At 42.3% G+C, this 19,482-nt stretch overlaps 1 protein-coding gene across 1 annotated transcript in view; it reads left to right on the top strand.

Annotated features, from left to right (window-relative positions):
* LOC122794677 (disintegrin and metalloproteinase domain-containing protein 33-like) overlaps positions 1-19,482 on the top strand; it is a 2,280,125-nt gene that overhangs the window by 1,882,317 nt on the left and 378,326 nt on the right. Inside the window, exon 17 of the mRNA XM_044063306.1 lies at positions 8,952-9,029. Coding sequence (XP_043919241.1) covers positions 8,952-9,029 — 78 coding nt within the window. The remainder of the gene's footprint in view (positions 1-8,951; positions 9,030-19,482) is intronic.

Genomic DNA, 19,482 nt, shown 5'->3' with positions numbered 1-19,482 from the left:
CTCAGCAGACACCTGCAACAACTGGAGAGACTGCAGGGGATACTCGCCAAGAAAAAGAAGTTATGTACTCACCATAACGTTCCATCTGAGTAGGTAAACTTCATTTGTCAACAACCTGTGGGTTTCGGATCCGACACGTATCCGAGCCGGCAGCATACCAAGCAAAAAGATCCGAGCTCCAAGCTCCTTCCCCCTACCCATACTACAGCGCAAACTCCTTCCAATCCTCAGATCGAGTTTGCCACTCCACACGTGACAACAAACAAACTAAAACCTGAGACCCCTGAACCAAGGACAAACATCAAGCTCGTGAACTCCGAACATCGAGCTCAGCAGAAATAGCCGCCAAGGTCAGGGGGAAGGAGGGAGGGACAGTTGCTGACAAATTAAGTCTACCTACTCAGATGGAACGTTATGGTGAGTACATAACTTCTTTATCTGAAGTAGTTAACTTCATTTGATCAGCAACCTGTGGGACAGAGTCCCCAGCTACCCGAAATCTTGGGAGGCTCTTAAGGAAGGATATTCCGGAGCACTGCAGAGCCAAAGCAAACCCTTCCTCTAGACACCAAATCCAGTTTATAATGAGTAATAAAGGTGTGAGAGGACGCCCAGGTAGCCGCTGAGCAAATGTCATCCAGGGAATCTTTAGACCAGAATGCAGCAGACGTTGCCATAGAACGCGTAGAATGAGCATGAACTCCTACTGGTTCTGGTAAACCAAGCTCTCTATATACTTGTAGGATACAACGGGAAATCCACCTAACGAGAGTCACCTTTGAAACTGGTTTCCCTAAAAAGGCTTAGCAAAGGAAACAAAAAGTTGATCAGATTTACGAAAGACTGCCGTCCTGTGCAAATAAAAATGTAACTGCCTGTGAACATCCAGCAAATGAAGTTTGTATTCCCCTTTGATCTGAAAATTAGGGAAAAAAACAGGCAAATTAACAGACTGATTAATGTTTGTCTCAGAAGCAACGTTAGGGAGAAAAGACGGATTAGTCCTGAGAGATACCCTGTCCTTATGAAACACTAGCTATGGGGGTTTCATACAAAGAGCCTGAAGCTCCGACACTCTCCTGAGTGAGGTGATAACTACCAGAAAAGCCGTCTTCCATGACAAGAATTTTTAAGTCAATTGATGTCGAGGACTTCAAAGGAGGTGCAACTAAGGCCTGAAGAACCAAAGTCAGATCCCACAGCGGGGACGGATTCTTAATAGGAGGTCTCAGAAGAAAAGTGCCTTTCAAAAAGGTCTTACAAATTCTGGCAGCAGTGAGAGAGCCTAAATTGTCCCCTACATGGAAATGGGAAATAGCCACCAGCTGGACCTTCATTGTGGAAGAGCTGGCTCCTTGGTGGAAGATATGAGACAAAAAGTTAGCACACGCTTTCGGGGAGCTCAACGTCCCTCCTTCCTCAGACAAAAAGATAATTACATGAATACAATTTAAAATAAGATTTATATGCATCTGAACCAATTAATTATGCTAAAAAGATGCAATTAAAATCAATTGAAATAACTACACAGTAAAACCGCAAACAACTACTAATTCAGAATAACACACTTCAGCTAATACCAATCCAAAACTAATACTGCTATACAAACAACCAAAAAGCAAATAACTTTTAATTATATATAAAAAGTAAATGTGAAAAGGTGCAAAATAAAAAACAAACATTTAAAAACCATTTAAAACCCATATCACCTTTTCAAAGAAAGGTTTTTTAGAATGCAACTAATAGAGACATGGTCGTTCAGACCAGGGTACATGTAGGCAGCAGTGCGGATTTGCCAAAAAAGTTAATCAATTTCCATCTGATTCTGCCAAGGACCACCCCTAATGTCAAAATTAATTTTCTTAAGAACAGTGAACTTAAAATGGTGGTCCGGAAATTCACTAATATGCCTAGCCAGAGCGTTGTTAAGATCGCATCTATTTATGGCGTACACATGTTCATAGATGCGCTGCTTCACTTTCCTTTCGGTCTTACCAATATAAAATGCAGCGCATCTCTGGCAGACAGCGGCATAAACCACACTTCTGGTTTCGTAGTTAAATTTGCCTGTCACATTGTACATTTGATCCCTAAACTTTACTTTAGGGTCAGTACACACATACTTGCACTGCCTACATGCCCCACATTTGGTCATCCCGAAATTATGGTAACCCCCAAATTTGGGCTTAGCCTCAAAAAGTGCCTTCAAATTATAACCTCTCTTAAAGGTAATTTTTGGACTATCTCCTAACTTACTAAATAGGTAAAGGTCTTCGGCAATGAGAGCCCAATTCTTGTTGAGCACATTCCTAATCTCAAAATGATCCAAGCTGAATGTGCACAAAAATCTAGTACTTATAAAATCCCTAGTATTGTTGTTAATTTGAGTCATGTTAGACATAAACTCTTCTCCGGGAAGGAAATTGCAATTCCCAGATAAAATTGGTTTGTAAAAGCCGGACTGTCTTTTGTAAATAACTTCAGATTTAATATCTAATACAAACCGAAAAGGATACCCCCTGTTGAGAAACATGGCACTCAAATGCTCACACTCCACTAGGAAATCATCCTCATCAGATATCATCCTGGCCGCCCTAACCATCTGCCCTTTCACAACAGCTTTCTTTTGATGGTTAGGGTGGCAACTAGTGAAGTGGAGAAATGAATTAGAATAAGTGGGTTTTCTATAGATAACACTCTTACATTTCAAATTGACTGAGTCCTTAATCAATAAAATGTCTAAATAATTAATACTAGACTCTTGTAAGTTATAAGTGAACTCTAAAAAAATTTTTGTCATGCTAGAGATACTGTCTATAAACAGGGGAACACGGGATGGTGGTGCTTTCCAAATTAAGAACATGTCGTCCTGGTATCGAGTGTACCAGGCGACACATTCATCAAACAGTGCATTGGAAAACAAAAATGTCTTTTCCCAATAAGCCAACACACAACTGGCAAAGCTCCCACCACATGGCGAACCCATTGCTACCCCTGATTTTTGTAGATAAATATTACCATCAAATAGCATAAAGTTGGAATTTAAAACAATTTCTAAGAGTGTTTCCACCACGTAAATAGTGCTGTCATCCACCTTCTTGTGCCTTAGAAATTCTCCAACCCATTGGATACCCAAATCTTGGGGGATTACAGTATATAAATCTTTAATGTCTATGGTTAAAAACCATCACTCCTTGCCAAATGGAATTTTACCAACATCCTGGAGAAAACTCCAGGAATCCTTACAAATCTGGGATTCTTGATCTAACAAAGGTTTTAAAACAATGTCAACAAACTTTGCACAAGCATAGGTTATGGAGCCCCGGCCATCTACGATAGGCTGAAAGGGGGGGATCGTGAATGGATTTAAGGATTTTAGGGATGCCGAAAAGAACAGGCAGCTTGGGAGCTAACGTCATCAAATACTGATACACATCTGTATCAATGACCCTCTCTAAAAACAAATCCTCAACGATATTTCTTATCTTGGAATTAACTTTGTTAATTGTCACCAATGCGTAAAAGTCGGTATTCAAAAGCATTGACATTTTTTCAACATACAAAAAATAATCCATAAAAACCAAACCGCCCCCCTTATCGGGCTTCATAACTCTTATGTTGCAATTCTGTAGCATTGTGATGAAATCCCGCTGGGACTTAGTAATATTAAGACCTTGTTTGTCCAAATGCAACTTATTCGCCGGTAAAGCCATAAAGTCATATTTACACATTTTTTCAAACAGACGTTAAGTCTCTTGTAGAGGAGGATTGTAAGCGCTAGGAGTTTTAAATTGGTTTAAGATGTGGTTTATGTAGCTGTCTGCCAGAGATGCGCTGCATTTTACATTGGTAAGACCAAAAGGAAAGTGAAGCAGCGCATCTATGAACATGTGTACGCCATAAATAGACGCAATCTTAACAACGCTCTGTCTAGGCATATTAGTGAATTTCCAGACCACCATTTTAAGTTCACTGTTCTTAAGAAAATTAATTTTGACATTAGGGGTGGTCCTTGGCAGAATCGGCTGGAAATTGATGAACTTTTTTGGCAAATCCGCACTGCTGCCTACATGTAACCTGGTCTGAACGACCATGTCTCTATTAGTTGCATTCCAAAAAAACTTTCTTTGAAAAGGTGATATAGGTTTTAAATGGTTTTTAAATGTTTGTTTTTTATTTTGCACCTTTTCACATTTACTTTTTATATATAATTAAAAGTTATTTGCTTTTTGGTTGTTTGTATAACAGTATTAGTTTTGGATTGGTATTAGCTGAAGTGTGTTATTCTGAATTAGTAGTTGTTTCCGGTTTTACTGTGTGGTTATTTCAATTGATTTTAATTGCATCTTTTTAGCATAATTAATTGGTTCAGATGCGTATAAATCTTGTTTTAAATTGTATTCATGTAATTATCTTTTTGTCTGAGGAAGGAGAGACATTGGGCTCTCCGAAAGCGTGTGCTAACATTATTAAATAATAATATTATCAAATAACCTTTATGTTTAATTTGAGTGGGTCGCTTCCTAAAGCTTTGTTTTTTTGTTTATTTGGTTTGTTTTCTTGAGTTTTTGAGTTTTCATGAGACAAAAAGTCTAATACCGCTGGGATCGGAGCGGTAAAAGGATCCAGATTTTTCTGTGAAGACCAAATGGAGAAACGTCTCAGTTTGCTACAGTAAATTTTCCTGGTAGAGGATTTATGTGCCGCAACCAAGATGGATTTAACAGGGGAAGAGATACTGGGAGTCCTAGCAACTAGTGGAACTGGAGGAGCCAAGCTGTGAGCTTCAGGCTGTCCAGGTTCGGAGGAAGCATTCCCGAGGGATGACGAATCAGATCCAGGATGGGATCCAAGATCCAGGGTGGAGCTATGAGATGAGACCGTAGGCAGGGAAACCAGACTTGAAGAGGCCAGAATGGGGCTATGAGGATAATTTTGCTCCCCAACCAATGAGCTTTCTGTAAGAATTTTGTCATGAGCGGGAGTGAGGGATATGCATAAAGAAGACCAGGTGGCCAAGCATGAACAAGAGCGTCTCTGGGGCTTCCCCCCTCGGGGGGATTACAGCGAAAAATTTGCTGCAATTCGCGTTGGATGGCGATGCGAAGAGATCGCAGCAAGGCTGACCCCACTTGAGGAAGATCTGTTCCACTACACAAGGGTTCAGAGACCACTCATAGGGAGAAAGGATAGTTCTGCTCAATTTGTCTGCCAAGATGTTGGACTGACCCGGAATGTGCGTTGCTATCAGAAAGCGGTTGGTGGAGATCGCCCATTCCCAAACTCTTATGACTTCTCGACAAAGGGAATAAGACTTGGTTCCCCACTGTTTGTTGATATACCAGACCATTGACATATTGTCTGACTGGATCCCAATAATTCCCAGAGGAAGATAAGCATGAAGGGCCTGCAACGCTACAAGGACCGCTCTCATCTCTAGAACATTTATATGCAGAACGGTCTCGGTTTGAGTCCATGTGCCTTGGACAGTCCTGCCCAAACATTGCCCCCACCCCACCCTAGGCGAGAGGCATCCGTGGTCACCGTGGCTTGGGGTTGGGGTGAAACAAAGTGATGTCCCTCCTGCAAATCCCGGGATCGGAACCACCACACGAGAGAATTTCTGCACACTCTGCTCAGAGAGATCGGAAAATCTAGAGGTTGATGTAGTATCGACCACTGAACTTGCAACGTCCGCTGTAAAATTCTCATATGCAGAAGAGCACAAGGGATCAGGTTGATAGCTGCTGCCATGGACCCTAAGGCTCTCAGGACCAATTCTGCTGGGGGTGCAGGGGACTGCAGAAGCGCCAACACATGAAGTGCCAGGCTGTGTAGTCTGTCTGGAGTCAAAAATGCCCTGGCCTGAAGAGAATCTATTCTCGCCCCTATGAAGTCTAACACTTGAACAGGTTGTAGGGAAGACTTCCTGAGATTTATGGTGATCCCCAGCCAAGGTGATATCTGGAGAAAGAAATCTCTGGCTAGTAAGAGTAGATGCCTGGTGGAAGCGGTGAGGAGCCAGTCGTCCAGGTATGGGAAGACCTGAATGCCTTGAAGTCTCTGGTGGGCTGCTACAACTGCCATGACCTTGGTGAACACTCTGGGAGCTGTGGTGAGACCGAAGGGTAGGACCCTGAATTGATAATGACTGGCCCCTAGCCGAAAGCGGAGGAACCTCCTGGATCGCCTGTCCATCAGGATATGGTAGTACGCATCCTTGAGGTCTATCGAGCATAACCAGTCTTGCTCCTGTAAGAAGGGCAGGATGGATTGGAGTGTGACCATCCAGAACTTTTCCTTGGCAAAGAACAGGTTCATTGCTGATAGGTCGAGAATCGGCCTTAGGACCCCTATCTTTTTTGGCACCAAAAAGAACCTGGAATAGAAGCCTGATCCGGACTGGTCAGGGGCACCTGCTGGATGGCTCTTTTTTCTAGCAGCTTTTGTATTTCCAAAGCTGTGGCCTCACTCTGAGCGGGTGTGACTTCCGGGAGGCGCCTTGTGTAAGGGGGGCACATACAGACCAATAAAGTTTGAAAAACCCGTGCTGGCAAAGCCGTGGCAAACGAGATCTGAGGATTGGAAGGAGGTTGCAGTGCTGTATGGGTAGGGGAGACGAGCTTGGAGCTGCGATCTTTTTGCTTGGTATGCTGCTGGCTCGGATCTGTGTCAGATCCAAAACCCACAGGTTGCTGATCAAATTAAGTTAACTACTTCAGATATTGCAGGTCATACAAAACAAATCTTGCGCCAAAAGACTAAAAGCCCTATCACTGTATTCTGCCTCCTACAGGTTGCTAAGGGGCAACCTGTGCCTGGGTTATAGGGCAGTCTCTGACCCAGTCCTGATGGAAGGGTTATAAATTCATAAATATGTAGCAAACCTTTAGGCCAACATGTTGACAATGTCACTAGGATTGGAACAGGAGGTACCATTGTAGATATGATCTGAACAATGCTTCAGAACCCCATCCACATCTATAAATGATCATACAAGATTCCTGTAAGTTTCAGAAAAAAACTCTTATAAGCAACTGCTCTATAATTCTAGGTAACAATTACCCTGCCACAGACTACAGTACCTATATCTCTCATGTACGGTATGCTCATGAAATTCCATGGATCAAAAAGTTAGCAAACTCACTATAGACCAAAATATTCTTTATCTGGTCCTCACAAATATTGCCACTACCTGTTCCATTCACCTAGTGTTTCTTTCACCAGTTAAGCTAGAACATAAACTCATGATATTTCCTCTCAGCACCACCATACCCCCTGAAAATATTGGCTCTGTATTTAAGGATTTCAGAAGGATGAACCTTATAAAATTATATGATGAAATCTCTCAACTTATTCCATGACTTCACCACCACTGACCCCAACACAATGGTCACTAAGGAGTTTTATGCCCACTTATACAAATGCATTGCTCTAGCAGTGCCATCTACGAAAATTTGAGACAACTGTAATAGGACATTTAAAATCAAACTTTAAGTGTTCAGTCAACATAAATAAATGTTATAACAAGAGAAAAACACATTGAACTGTACAGTAAGACCAGAACTCCTCCAAATGAAGACAGTATGAGAAATGTCACTAAGAAACTGAAAAGCACTCTAAGGACCAGTAAAGCAGCCCATGAATGAAGATTAGCTTCTGAAGTGAAGGATAACTGCATGTCCTTCTTTAGCTAAGTTACAAAATTTGTAAAAACAAACCAACTAACAAAGGATAAGAGTCCTTTGAGGACCAACAAATGAACATTAGTCAAAATGATAAAAAAGACCCACCAAAACTCAGATAGTTAAAAACATAAAATGTGTATTTAATCACATGTATGGTCAAAAACATGCACAAATATAAAATGGATACGTGCTTTCAGAAACTTCCTTCATCAGATCAACGTTCACAAACCTTAACTCCTTAATATACTCCAACAGCCAATCAGATGATAGTATTGGGACCACACCTTCTACATCATAAGTCTCATAAGTCAGCAAACAACACTCTCATGATCAAATTACCCAATCACAATTCAATGCTTCAGTTTACGATGTTTTGAGTGGAAGATAGGCATTCAAGCCTGGCAGTTTATCAGCCAAAATTGGATATCCTTTACTGAAACACACAAACAGCAATCTTAGTTGAGTATAATGAAAAGCGTTAAAGACCTTCATTATTTATATATAATCAGGTAATTTTGAGCAAGGAAGTGGTTACAGAGGGTGGTTCTGTTAAGAGCAATAAATAAAGGATATTCCATTTTAACTCAACTGTGGACTACTTACTATTTTATTATTTTGTAGTGCATATTTTATAGTTTGATTTTTATTAGTGAACTAGGTGCATAACGTATTTTAAAGAGTGAACTTCACACCCTCCACACTGCAGATTTTTTTTGGTTTTTTTCAACTTAACATAAGGCACACAGTTAGTAAAATTAACACAGGTAAGGCATGACTGGGTTTAGAGGTCAGAGGCCTAATTTAGAAATTTAAAGGCATTGATTACTTTTTACCCACATGTAGAACATTGAAGAAAAAGAAACTATGGAAGATAAGAACAAACAGTATTATTTTACAACCTGATTCCTCCATTCACCTTCTGCCACATGATTAGCAAGACATGTTTTTTTTTTTTTTTCGCATCAAGGCATCACCAGATCTGAACCTAATTATAAAAGGCAGCAGATACTTTTGAGGAGTGCATAATGAAATACTAATGACCTCACAGACATACATGAGCTTAGGCAAACCTGCTCCCTGCTTCATAGAAAGCATTGTACTGAAGTTTGCATGTGCAACTTGGTCAGGCTTTACTCCCCCTTCCCTCATCCAGCAAGCTTTTTATCTTTGTGTTGTACTTGAAAATGTGCTTTAAAAAATTTGTAATACTGTATTTCTCCCTTGCAAGTATTCGGCCAGTTAATGTATTCCCTTTCTTTTCAGGTCTGTAAAGAACGCAGGTGCCAGAATGCTTCATTCACAGAACTGTATGAATGCATTGCTCGATGTCATGACAACGGGGTAAGTACATTTACCAGATATGACAAACCTTAAAAAAATTAACTATGGTGTATTATTACAGTACAGAATGTCAGAGCTTCTATGTGCCTTACAGCAAACTCACATAATGCTGCTCTACTAACTATCAAAAAAGCTATTCTTTTTAGTTACTCAAGTTAAAATAAATTACTCTTTTTTTATTTGATATATTGATAGTAGATGCCCCGAGGCTCACAAGTATGATGGACAGCCTTGCTTATTTTTATCTTATTTAACTAAGGTAAATGCTACAATTTTTAGTTATTCAACATTTACTAATCATAAATGTTTGCAGGTGAAATCTTTATATTATAAACAGCTGTATAGTAGTCCTAATCTTCATTAACAATGACCCTTCAGAATTTAATTTGACAAGCTATAGTTGCTGTTTAGCAGAATAGAGGGAAGAAAAGAAAACAATATTGACAATGTCTGTCAGTTTAAAGTAGAGAGTTAAAGATATAAACTGCTAATCAGCTTCATTTTGTAATCTTAGGTTTGATACCGCTCAATCTCCATTTACCACATCTGAGTAAGTCGCTTAATTTGGCAATAATCCCAGGTCACTCTTAAAACAGATATATGTGGGTTTACCTAGTTAATAAATAAATAAATAAAAATACATTTACGAATTCTTTGCGACAATGAAATGGTTACCAAAAATCTACCAAAAAGTGTGTTAGGGTAATAACAGTTTATATGATTTGCCAAACAATTAAGGTGAATAGTGCAGAATAAAAACATTTCTTTATAGCAAGGAATGTACAAGCAGCACAAAACTATAGATAAATGGGAAGGAGACAGGAGAGACCCAGGACCATGTCATGCAATTAAGACAATGCAGCAAGCCAGGAAAGGTGCTACAGGGTAGGGGCTTTAAAGGTACAAAGCAAAGTTTCATTCCCAGGGAAAAAGAAGGCAAGTTCAGAGGGTTAAAATAAGTAGATTCCTCAGAAGGTAACTAATCAAAATGCTGAAGTCAGATACTCTCACCAGGTGGAGACTCAAGATTGCTTTAAAACCAAATTTTATTTATTTTTGTTACATAGAAATCTTTTGGCATCAACTGAAGTAATGAGATTCTGAAAAAGGGGCCTGTGCAGTTTTAAGGGCACCAGCATTTATCTCCAAGATAACATCTGGTGGAAAGACAGATGTTCAGTATCCAGAAAACTGGTGGCACAGACAAACTTCTTGCTCTGAGGGAAAACTGGGTGATCTAATGATACCAAGCCTTCACTGCAGTAGACACTGATACACACATATGTCCTACTTCTGAGGCAGCAGAGAGTGGTACGAAAAGTGCACTGCCTCTGAAGTAATATGCAATGATGCAGACAGATGCCCTTCCTCTAGGACAGCAGATGGTGATACTGACAAGTCCCCTGTCCCTGACATATCAAACAATATTACAGACAGGTCCCCTGCTTGTGAGACATTATGGTACAGATAGACACCCTGCCTCTGAGACAACAGTCAGTGATATGGACAAGTGCCCTGTCCCTGACATATCAGACAGTGATACAGACAGGTCCCCTGTTTGTGAGATAGTATACAGTGGCATAGATTAACACCCTGCCTCTCAGAAAATAGACATTTCTTAGTTTTAACATTTATTAATTTAAATTTATTTCACAAAAACATTTTTAGTATGCCTGACCAAAACATTACTTTATTGGTAAACACTCAAAGTATAAAACTGATAATTTCCTTTAAAAGCGTGTTGCAGCGGTAACATTGTTGCCTCACAGCAAGAGGTTCTCGCGTTCAATTCTCAGCTGGAGTGCGGGGAGTGCCTTCTGTGTGGAGTCTGCATGTCCTCCCCGCGGTTGGGTGGGCGCTCAAAAGACATGCGTAAATGGGCGTGCCTTTGTTGAAGGTTGAACGTCGAGCTGGCACCTCAGTGTTCATGAAAATCTACTGCCAATTATTAGTGGAACGGAGTTCCGCTGTGGCGACCCCTAACCGAGAAAAGCCGAAAGGCAACAACATAGTTATCAGAGGAAAATGTTTAATAGTCACAATAAAACAAAACATACATAGTCTAAATAACCTAAGATGGATTTAACTTTATTATCTTTAAATACCAGTGGGTTAAACAAGCCTAGCAAGTGATCAAATCTACTGAAATATTTAAAACTGAACAAAGCACAAATTGTCTTCCTTCAAGAAACTAATTTCAAAACAAATGACAATTACAAATGGAATCCTAAAGAATATATGACATTGGTGCAATCCACTTACAAGACAAAAACAAAAGGGGCAACAATTTTATGGAAAACAAATGTGATTAACCCTGAAATCATTTATAAGTATGAAGATAAAGAAGGCCTTATGGCATTAGTAATAGTTAAATATAATAACAGAATATGGACCCTAGCCAATCTATACTGGTTCCCAGGTATTGGAACAGGAACTGTTAAAAAAATACTTGGATTTCATTTCCAATAATTATAAAGGCAACTTAATATTAGGAGGAGATTTTAACTGTATATCTGACATTTCTGAAAAACTACAAATAAAAGACAGCTGCATACATCTGCTGTATCTTCTTCTTCTTTCGGCTTTTTCCCAGTTAGGGGTCGCCACAGCGGATCATCTGTCCGCTCGTGACTGGCAGTGGAGTTTTACTGTGTCGAGTTGCCAGCCCGGTGCCCAACCTTCCACAGAAGGCACGCACACACTCACACCTAGGGCCAATTTAGAGTGTCCAATCCACCTACTGCATGTCTTTGGAATGTGGGAGGAAACCGGAGCACCCAGAGGAAACCCACGCGACCACAGGGAGGACATGCAGACTCCACACAGAAGGCACCCCAGCCGAGAATCGAACTGGAGAACCTCTTGCTGTGTGTGGGCAACGTTAACCGCTGCACCACCGTGGCCGCCCTATACATCTGATGTATGAAAAGCTTTAAACAAGTGGGTAGAATCATTTCATCTTGTAGATACTTTCAAATTTAAAGAAGATAAATCTTTGTTGTTTTCCCATCAAGATCACAGATCAGGTACCCAAACTAGAATAGATAAAATATTTGCTGCCCATGACTTACAGTCTAAAATCATTAATGTCTCAGTTACTCCCTGCCCCTTTTCAGACCACAATTCACTGATACTAAAACTTCAAAATGGGTACAAACCAATAATCTTTAACTCCAGAATTCCAGCATATATAACTAAAATAAAGAGTTCAAACCCTGGTTATTATGTGAATTACAGTTCTTCTTAGATATTAATTACACCACAAAGATAAATAAAATAATGATATGGGACTCATTAAAAGCTTACATATATGGTAAAACCCTAACTTGATATAAAAAAAAATCAGAGAATGGTATTCTGAATTATTAGATCTACCATCCAAATTTTTGTCAGTAAAAGAGGAAAAAAATCAAAATCATTTGGAGATGAAAAAGAAAGTAGAAGTATTAAACAATAAATACAACGAAATTCTAACACATAAAACTAGGTTAGCTTTAGAAAAACTAAAAATTAATACCTTGGCCATTTCTCCCAAATATCTACATAATTTATCCACAAGAATCAAAATACAATCAAAAGCTAATAACATTAAAAGCATCTTCCATGAAAAGAAAGGGAAAAATATCTCGGATATAGGTGACATTCTTGATGCCTACAGAAATCACTATATGGAACATTTCCAAAACGAAAATATACATATCGATCAATTAAATCTAGATGAAAAAATGTTCTAATATAAAAAAATACAAGAAAAATTAAAACTAGATCTGTAAGCACTCATATCCTACAAAGACATTACAGATACAATAAAAGAGGGTAAAAAATAATAAAGATCCAGGTATAGATGGCATAAACATGGAAAAATATAAACTTTTTCCTTCAAAGATACTATCCTTCTTCCATAAAACTCTGTTAAAAATTCAGCTACAAGCTTTAATACCACCCTCTTGGAGATATTCCTTAATCACACCAATCCTAAAGGAAAATAAATCCCCAAACCTCTGTACCTCATATAGACCTATATCATTATTAAATAATGACAGTAAGATATTTATGACAATATTAACTAACAGATCAAACTGGATTTATATATCATAGACACAGATGACAATAAGAAGTTATGTACCTACCATAACGTTCCATGTTTAGTTGTCTTCTTTTCGCCTTCTTTCTTGCTGGATGGGTCCGGAGCCGATCCTCGGCTCCGACTCGGCCTTATACTAAAGCTCGAGAGCAATTTACCAGCTCGAGGCCATCCCCCTATCCCACAATGCTAGGCGTCAGATACCCAGATCTCATTTGGTATAGCTAACACCATGGAGACACCCTGTCCCTATTACAAAGTTTACCTACAGTGGTAACAACTGAGGAGGACATAACCTAGGAAATAGTCAAGCAAGGAATAAGGCCTCAGAAGGATTCATCTCGGTCTGTCCAGGCTAGGGGGGTGGAGGGTGGGACGCAAGAAAGAAGGTGAGAAGAAGACAACTAACATGGAACGTTATGGTAGGTACATAACTTCTTAATGTTAAGTTGTCAATCTCGCCTTCATTCTTGCTGGATGGGACAGCGTCCCTAGAACCTTAGCCCTGGGTGGCTCATCAGAATAGACTATTGAGCACAGTGGAACCAAACTCAGCCCGACTCCTGAGGTCATATCCAACTTGTAATGAGAAATAAAGGTATGAGGAGTGGGCCATATGGCTGCGGCACAAATAGATTCCATTGGAAGTCTTGCTTGAAAAGCTACTGACGTAGCTAACGCTCTGGTGGAATGAGATTTTGGTTTTGTAGGGAGTTCTTTATGTCTTAGTTGGTAAATGAAGGAAATGATAGAGGCCAACCATCTAGATAAAGATACTTTAGACACTGGCAGGCCCTGCTTGCCCTCAGCATAGGACAGGAAGAGTTGGTCCGACTTCCTAGTTTGTTTTGTCCTATCTAAATAGAAACGTAATTGCCTGTGAACATCCAAATAATGTAGCTTTTGTTCAGCTCTGTTTAAATAGTTAGGAAAAAAGACAGGAAGATCAATGGCCTGATTCAGGTTTGTCTCAGAAGGAATCTTGGGTAAAAAGGAGGGATTAGTTCTGAGTGAAACTCTATCTTTGTGAAAAACAAGATAGGGAGGACGAATACAGAGGGCTTTAAGTTCTGATACTCTTCTAGCTGAGGTGATAGCTACTAAGAAGAGGAGAGCAATTTTAAGGAACAAGTGGCCCACAGGTTCAAAAGGAGGGAGAATCAGTGAAGTTAATATCAGATTCAAATCCCACAGAGACGGGGGATCACTAACCGGAGGCCTCAGCAAAACAGTCCCTTTAAGAAAGGCTTTACAAAGTTTATGGGACATAATGCTGGTCTCTGACAGGCCAGCGTGAAAATTAGCGATAGCAGCCAATTGGACACTAATGGTGGCAGAAGAGGAGCCCGCTCAAAAAAGCTCTGCCAAAAAAATCCAGAACACTGTGGACAGGGGCTGTAAAAGGATCTATATTTCTGGCCTCCGCCCAGAAGGAGAAGCATCTCCACTTATTAGCATACGTTTTTCTGGTAGTAGATTTGTGTGAAGAAAGGATGATTTCACGCACTGGCTGAGAAATATGCGGAAGCCTGGCTAGGGTTGGAAGTGGAGCAACCAAGCTGTGAGGTTGAGTGATTGAAGGGATTGGTGCAGCCCGCCCGACTGATGGACTAACAGGTCTGGCACTGGGTCCAGCCTCCAGGGCTGCTCCAGAAGGTGACGATGCAGGAATGGGAACCAAATTTGTCGAGGCCAGTAAGGGGCAATGAGGATCATCCTGGAACCCAAAGCGGTTGCTTTCTGAATCAGTTTGGGAATTAAGGGAAAAGGCGGAAATGCATATAGGAGACCCCGGGGCCAATCGTGTACTAGAGCGTCTCTGGGGGAATGGCCAGGGAGGGGAAAGAGAGTGAAGAAGTCTTCGCACTTGCTGTTGAGAGGGGTTGCAAAAAGGTCACAGCAAGGTTGACCCCATCTGCGGAAAATCTTGTCCGCTACTAACTGATTAAGAGACCACTCGTGAGGCATGAGAATGGCTCTGCTTAGCCTGTCCGCTATGACGTTGGACTTCCCGGGGATGTGCGTTGCTATCAGAAACCGTTGGGAAGAGATCGCCCACTGCCAGAGTCTGAGTGCTTCTCGACATAAGGGATAGGACCTGGTTCCGCCCTGCTTGTTGATGTACCACACTACAGACATATTGTCCGTCTGAACTGCAATAGTCCCAGTAGGTAGAGAGTCCTGAAGAGCTTGCAACGCTAAAAGTACCGCTCTCATCTCAAAGACATTTATGTGCAGGTGGTATTCTAGGGGTTGCCAAGAGCCCTGGACAGTCCTGCCCTGAAAATGTCCCCCCCACCCGATCAGGGAGGCATCCATGGTCACCGTGGCAACAGGAGGAGGAAGAACAAACGTTCTGCCCTGGAGAACTAGAGGGGAGACCATCCACCAAGCCAGGTGGTCTTTGCATGTTTGAGTGATTATTATCCTGTGGGACATTGGAAGTTGTTGAAAGGACCATTGGGTAAACAGCATCCACTGGAGGATCCGCATGTGAAAACGAGCCAGGGGGACTAAAATGATCGCTGCTGCCATGAGACCCAATGTCTTTAGTACAAATCTGGCCTGAATCGTCTTGCACTGTAGTAGGATCTGTACATGTTGGCGAATGCCTGATACTCTGTCTGGAGGAAGTTTTGCAGATAGATCTTTTGTATTTAATTCTGTGCCTATAAAGGTTATAGACTGACAAGGTGACAATGCAGACTTTTCGAAATTTATTGCTATACCTAGCTCGGAACAAGTCTGAATAGTATAGTCCCAAGCTCGCAATAGCTGATGCCTGGTGGAAGCAGTTAAGGAGCCAGTCGTCTAGATATGGAAACACCTGGAATCCCTGTCGTCTCAGGTGAGCCATAACCACTGCCATGCATTTGGTGAACACCCTGGGGGCCGTGGTGAGACCATAGGGCAGGGCTCTGAATTGATAGTGACTGGCCCCCAGCCGGAAGCGGAGAAACCTTCTGGAACGCCTGTCCATTTTTATATGGCAGTACGCATCCTGAAGGTCTATGGAGCACATCCAATTGTCCTGACCCAAGAAGGGTAGAATGGACTGGAGCGTGACCATCCGGAACATCGTTCTTTGAACAGACTTGTTTAATCTGCTGAGATCCAAAATGGGTCTCTAGTCCCCTGTCTTTTTTGGTACCAAAAAGAACCTTGAGTAAATTCCGGATCCTTGCTGGTCTGCTGGGACTGGCTGGATGGCCCTTTTTCTTAGCAGTTTTGAAATTTCTAGAACTGCTTGATCCCGTACAGCGGGTGGGACATCTGGAAGGGATCTGTTTGTTTGTACAGGGGTGCGGACAAAGGGAATTTTGTAACCTTCAGATATGATAGACTGTACCCATCAGTCTTGAGTGAGGAGTTGCCAGGCTTCTGGGTACAGTGACAATCTTCCCCCGACTGCCTCCGAAGGTGGACAATCGGGCAGCCCCTCAGGGGTGCTGGAAGGGTTTGTCAGAGAAAGATTCTCTGCTACCCTGATTTTGCGGATCCCCTCTGCCCCTGGGGCGGCGGTCTATTATTGTTTCCTCCTCTGCCCCTGGAGGAAAAATCACCACGTGTGTCAGGCACGACTCCCTGGGGTTTACGAAACCACATTTTTCCACTCTTCTGACCTTTGGGATATGGTCTGGAGGGAGTAGAAAAACGGACTCCCACGGCAGAGAGAGTCTTGCCTTCCTGCTCACACCTGGTAAGTGTATCCTTCACCTGTGGTCCAAACAAAGCCGAACCATCAAAGGGGGTATTGGTGAAGGATGCCTTAAAGGGGTCAGCAAAGTTACATAACCGCATCCAGGCGTGTCTTCTCAAAGCCACGCCTAAACCTGCAGCCCTACTCGCACCATCAGCCGCATGAGAAATGAGCCGCATGGAGAAGTTAACTATGGAACTTAAAGTCGCCAGCTGAGAGTTAACCTTATCCTGAGACTCCTTAGCCAATGGATCCTGAAGGGTATCACCCAGTTTTTTGAGAAGATCTCTCTGAAGTCAGGTGAAATGGCACAGATAATTCAGCGACCGCATAGCAAAGGTCGCAGAAGAGAATATCCGCTTCCCGTACCTGTCCATTGTCCTAAACTCTTTATTAGGAGGATGTACAGGTACCAAAGGGTCAGCCAACTCCTTCTTAGTGGCCGCTGCCACCACCATGGCATCAACTGGGACCCCCTTAGCTAGAAACTGTTTATCTGATGGGGCTGTAATAAATTTAGCAGGCCAACGGGGAGTTGGTTCCACTGAGTCCGGGGCTGTCCACGCCTTCTGAGCAACCACTTCCATGAGCAGGTCAAAAGGCGGAGACATCCAGGAGGTGGAAGGGTGAAAACCAAACGCGTCCAGGTACACCGTCTCATCCTCGGAAGGTTTAAGGGCAGTCCAATTTCCCCTCTGCTTAAGGATCTCCAGGATGTCTGAAAAGGAAACATCCTCAGAGGGAGACCTTGGGGACCCTTCCGAATCCTCCAAGTCGGTGTCAGACGTGACTGACTCGGGGGAGTCAACATGTTTCCTCTTACATGTTTTCTTCCGAGGTGACTCCTCCGAATGATCGGGGGAGGCCTCGGAAGAGGAAGATACCCCCAGTGGGGCGACCTGGAGAATTTGTTCTCCACGCTTGGGGTCAGGAGGGTGGACAGAGACCGAAGCAGGCACCATGGGGGGAGGAGCCGAAGGGGCTGATCGTGGATCCGACCCAGGAGTCAGTACGCTCCTCATGACCTCGAAGGCGCCCCTATCAGGCAGAGAGGAAGGTCCCAGCTCCGAAGAGATGAGAACCCCTCCTGGCACCGAGAGTGATGGCTCCGAGGCTGATGGGGCCGAGCTCACCTGCGCCGAGGCACCGAGAGGGAGAACGGGGTTGGACAAGGTTGCGATGCCACTAGCCCCTTCGGAGACGAAGAGGAAGTCTCGACGCCTTGATCCCTCTATGGACAGAACCAATGAAGAGATTGGAGCCAACGATGGAGCCAAAATGTGTGGTATCGGCTCCGACTCTCCTCCGATTCGAGCCCCAACGAGCTCCGGCTCCGAACACAGTGGTAGAGTCAGAGAAGGAACTGATGAAGATACAGGGATAGCCACAGTCTGTTGAGAAGGGCTAGTCAACATTTGGGTCAGTGCCTGCGACTTTAAGAACCTACTGACCACCCTCTCGAGGTCGTGATCAGACAGCCTGGAGGACCGAGAGGAGTGGGACCTATGGCTCCGCTCCGACTGTAGTAACGGAGACCTCGGAGTCGAACGAACGGACTCCAAAGAGGGAGACCTCGAGCGTTTTCAGCTCACAGAAGGCTCCGATTCTAAGGCCGGAGCCGACTGAGGTCTCGAAGTGTCGGTTCCAGCCGGAATCGAAGAGGAGGCAGAAGCTCCGCTCGGCGACGGCTCTGAACAGGGAGCCGACAGCTTAGCTGGCTTGGAGGGTTTACCCGACGAAGGCTTAGTCGGGGACCCTTCAGACTTAAGCAAGCCCCTCAAAATAAGTTTGTTCCTACGCTCCTGCAGGACTCTGGGACTGAAGGCATGACAGACCGCACAAGAGTCCTGCAGGTGTAGGGGGCCCAAACAATACACACAAGAAGTGTGACCTTCTGTCAGAGACATCTTCTGACAGCACGAGTCACACTTCTTGAAACATGAGACCTTAATATCCTTAGACATAATGAATACCAAGGGAACAGGTAACTAATGCTTTAAACACTACACACACACGCACTAGTAAAAAACTAACAACACCAACAATATAGTAGTAATATAAATAATACTACTAAATATATCTAACTATCACTATAAAGTAGAAAATATATAAAATGTAGTAGAATAAGAATAAAAACACTACTGATTATATACAACTAACCCTAGAGGGTAGAATATATATAAGAAAAATCAACGCTACCCTAACGGGTGGGGGGAGGGGGGAACTCTGAAAAACTACAGTAAAAGAGTTTTTTAAAAGGGGGTTTCTCAAGGGTTTAGAAAGGGAAACACTAAGAGACAAAATCTAATAAGAAAAAACTATATATATATATATATATATATATATATATATATATATATATATAATAAAACATATAATATAACAGTAGAAAAGAGTTATATAACCTAGAGCCGGTAAAAACGCAACCTCGTAGCTGAAGCGGCAAACGAGATCTGGGTATCTGATGCCTAGCATTGTGGGATAGGGGGAGGGCCTCAAGCCGGTAAATAGCTCTCGAGCTTTAGTATAAGGCCAAGTCGGAGCCGATGATCGGCTCCGGACCCATCCAGCAAGAATGAAGGCGAGATTGACAACTTAACATCACTAAAATGATAACTGTTCTTATAGATTATGTTAATAAAGAAAATAAAGAAACACTCATAACTGGC

Source organism: Protopterus annectens, chromosome 2.part1, assembly GCF_019279795.1.
Source record: "Protopterus annectens isolate FY-2018-M chromosome 2.part1, PAN1.0, whole genome shotgun sequence".
Classification (NCBI taxonomy): Eukaryota; Metazoa; Chordata; order Ceratodontiformes; family Protopteridae; genus Protopterus; species Protopterus annectens.
This window is presented reverse-complemented; position numbering and strand designations above follow the sequence as displayed.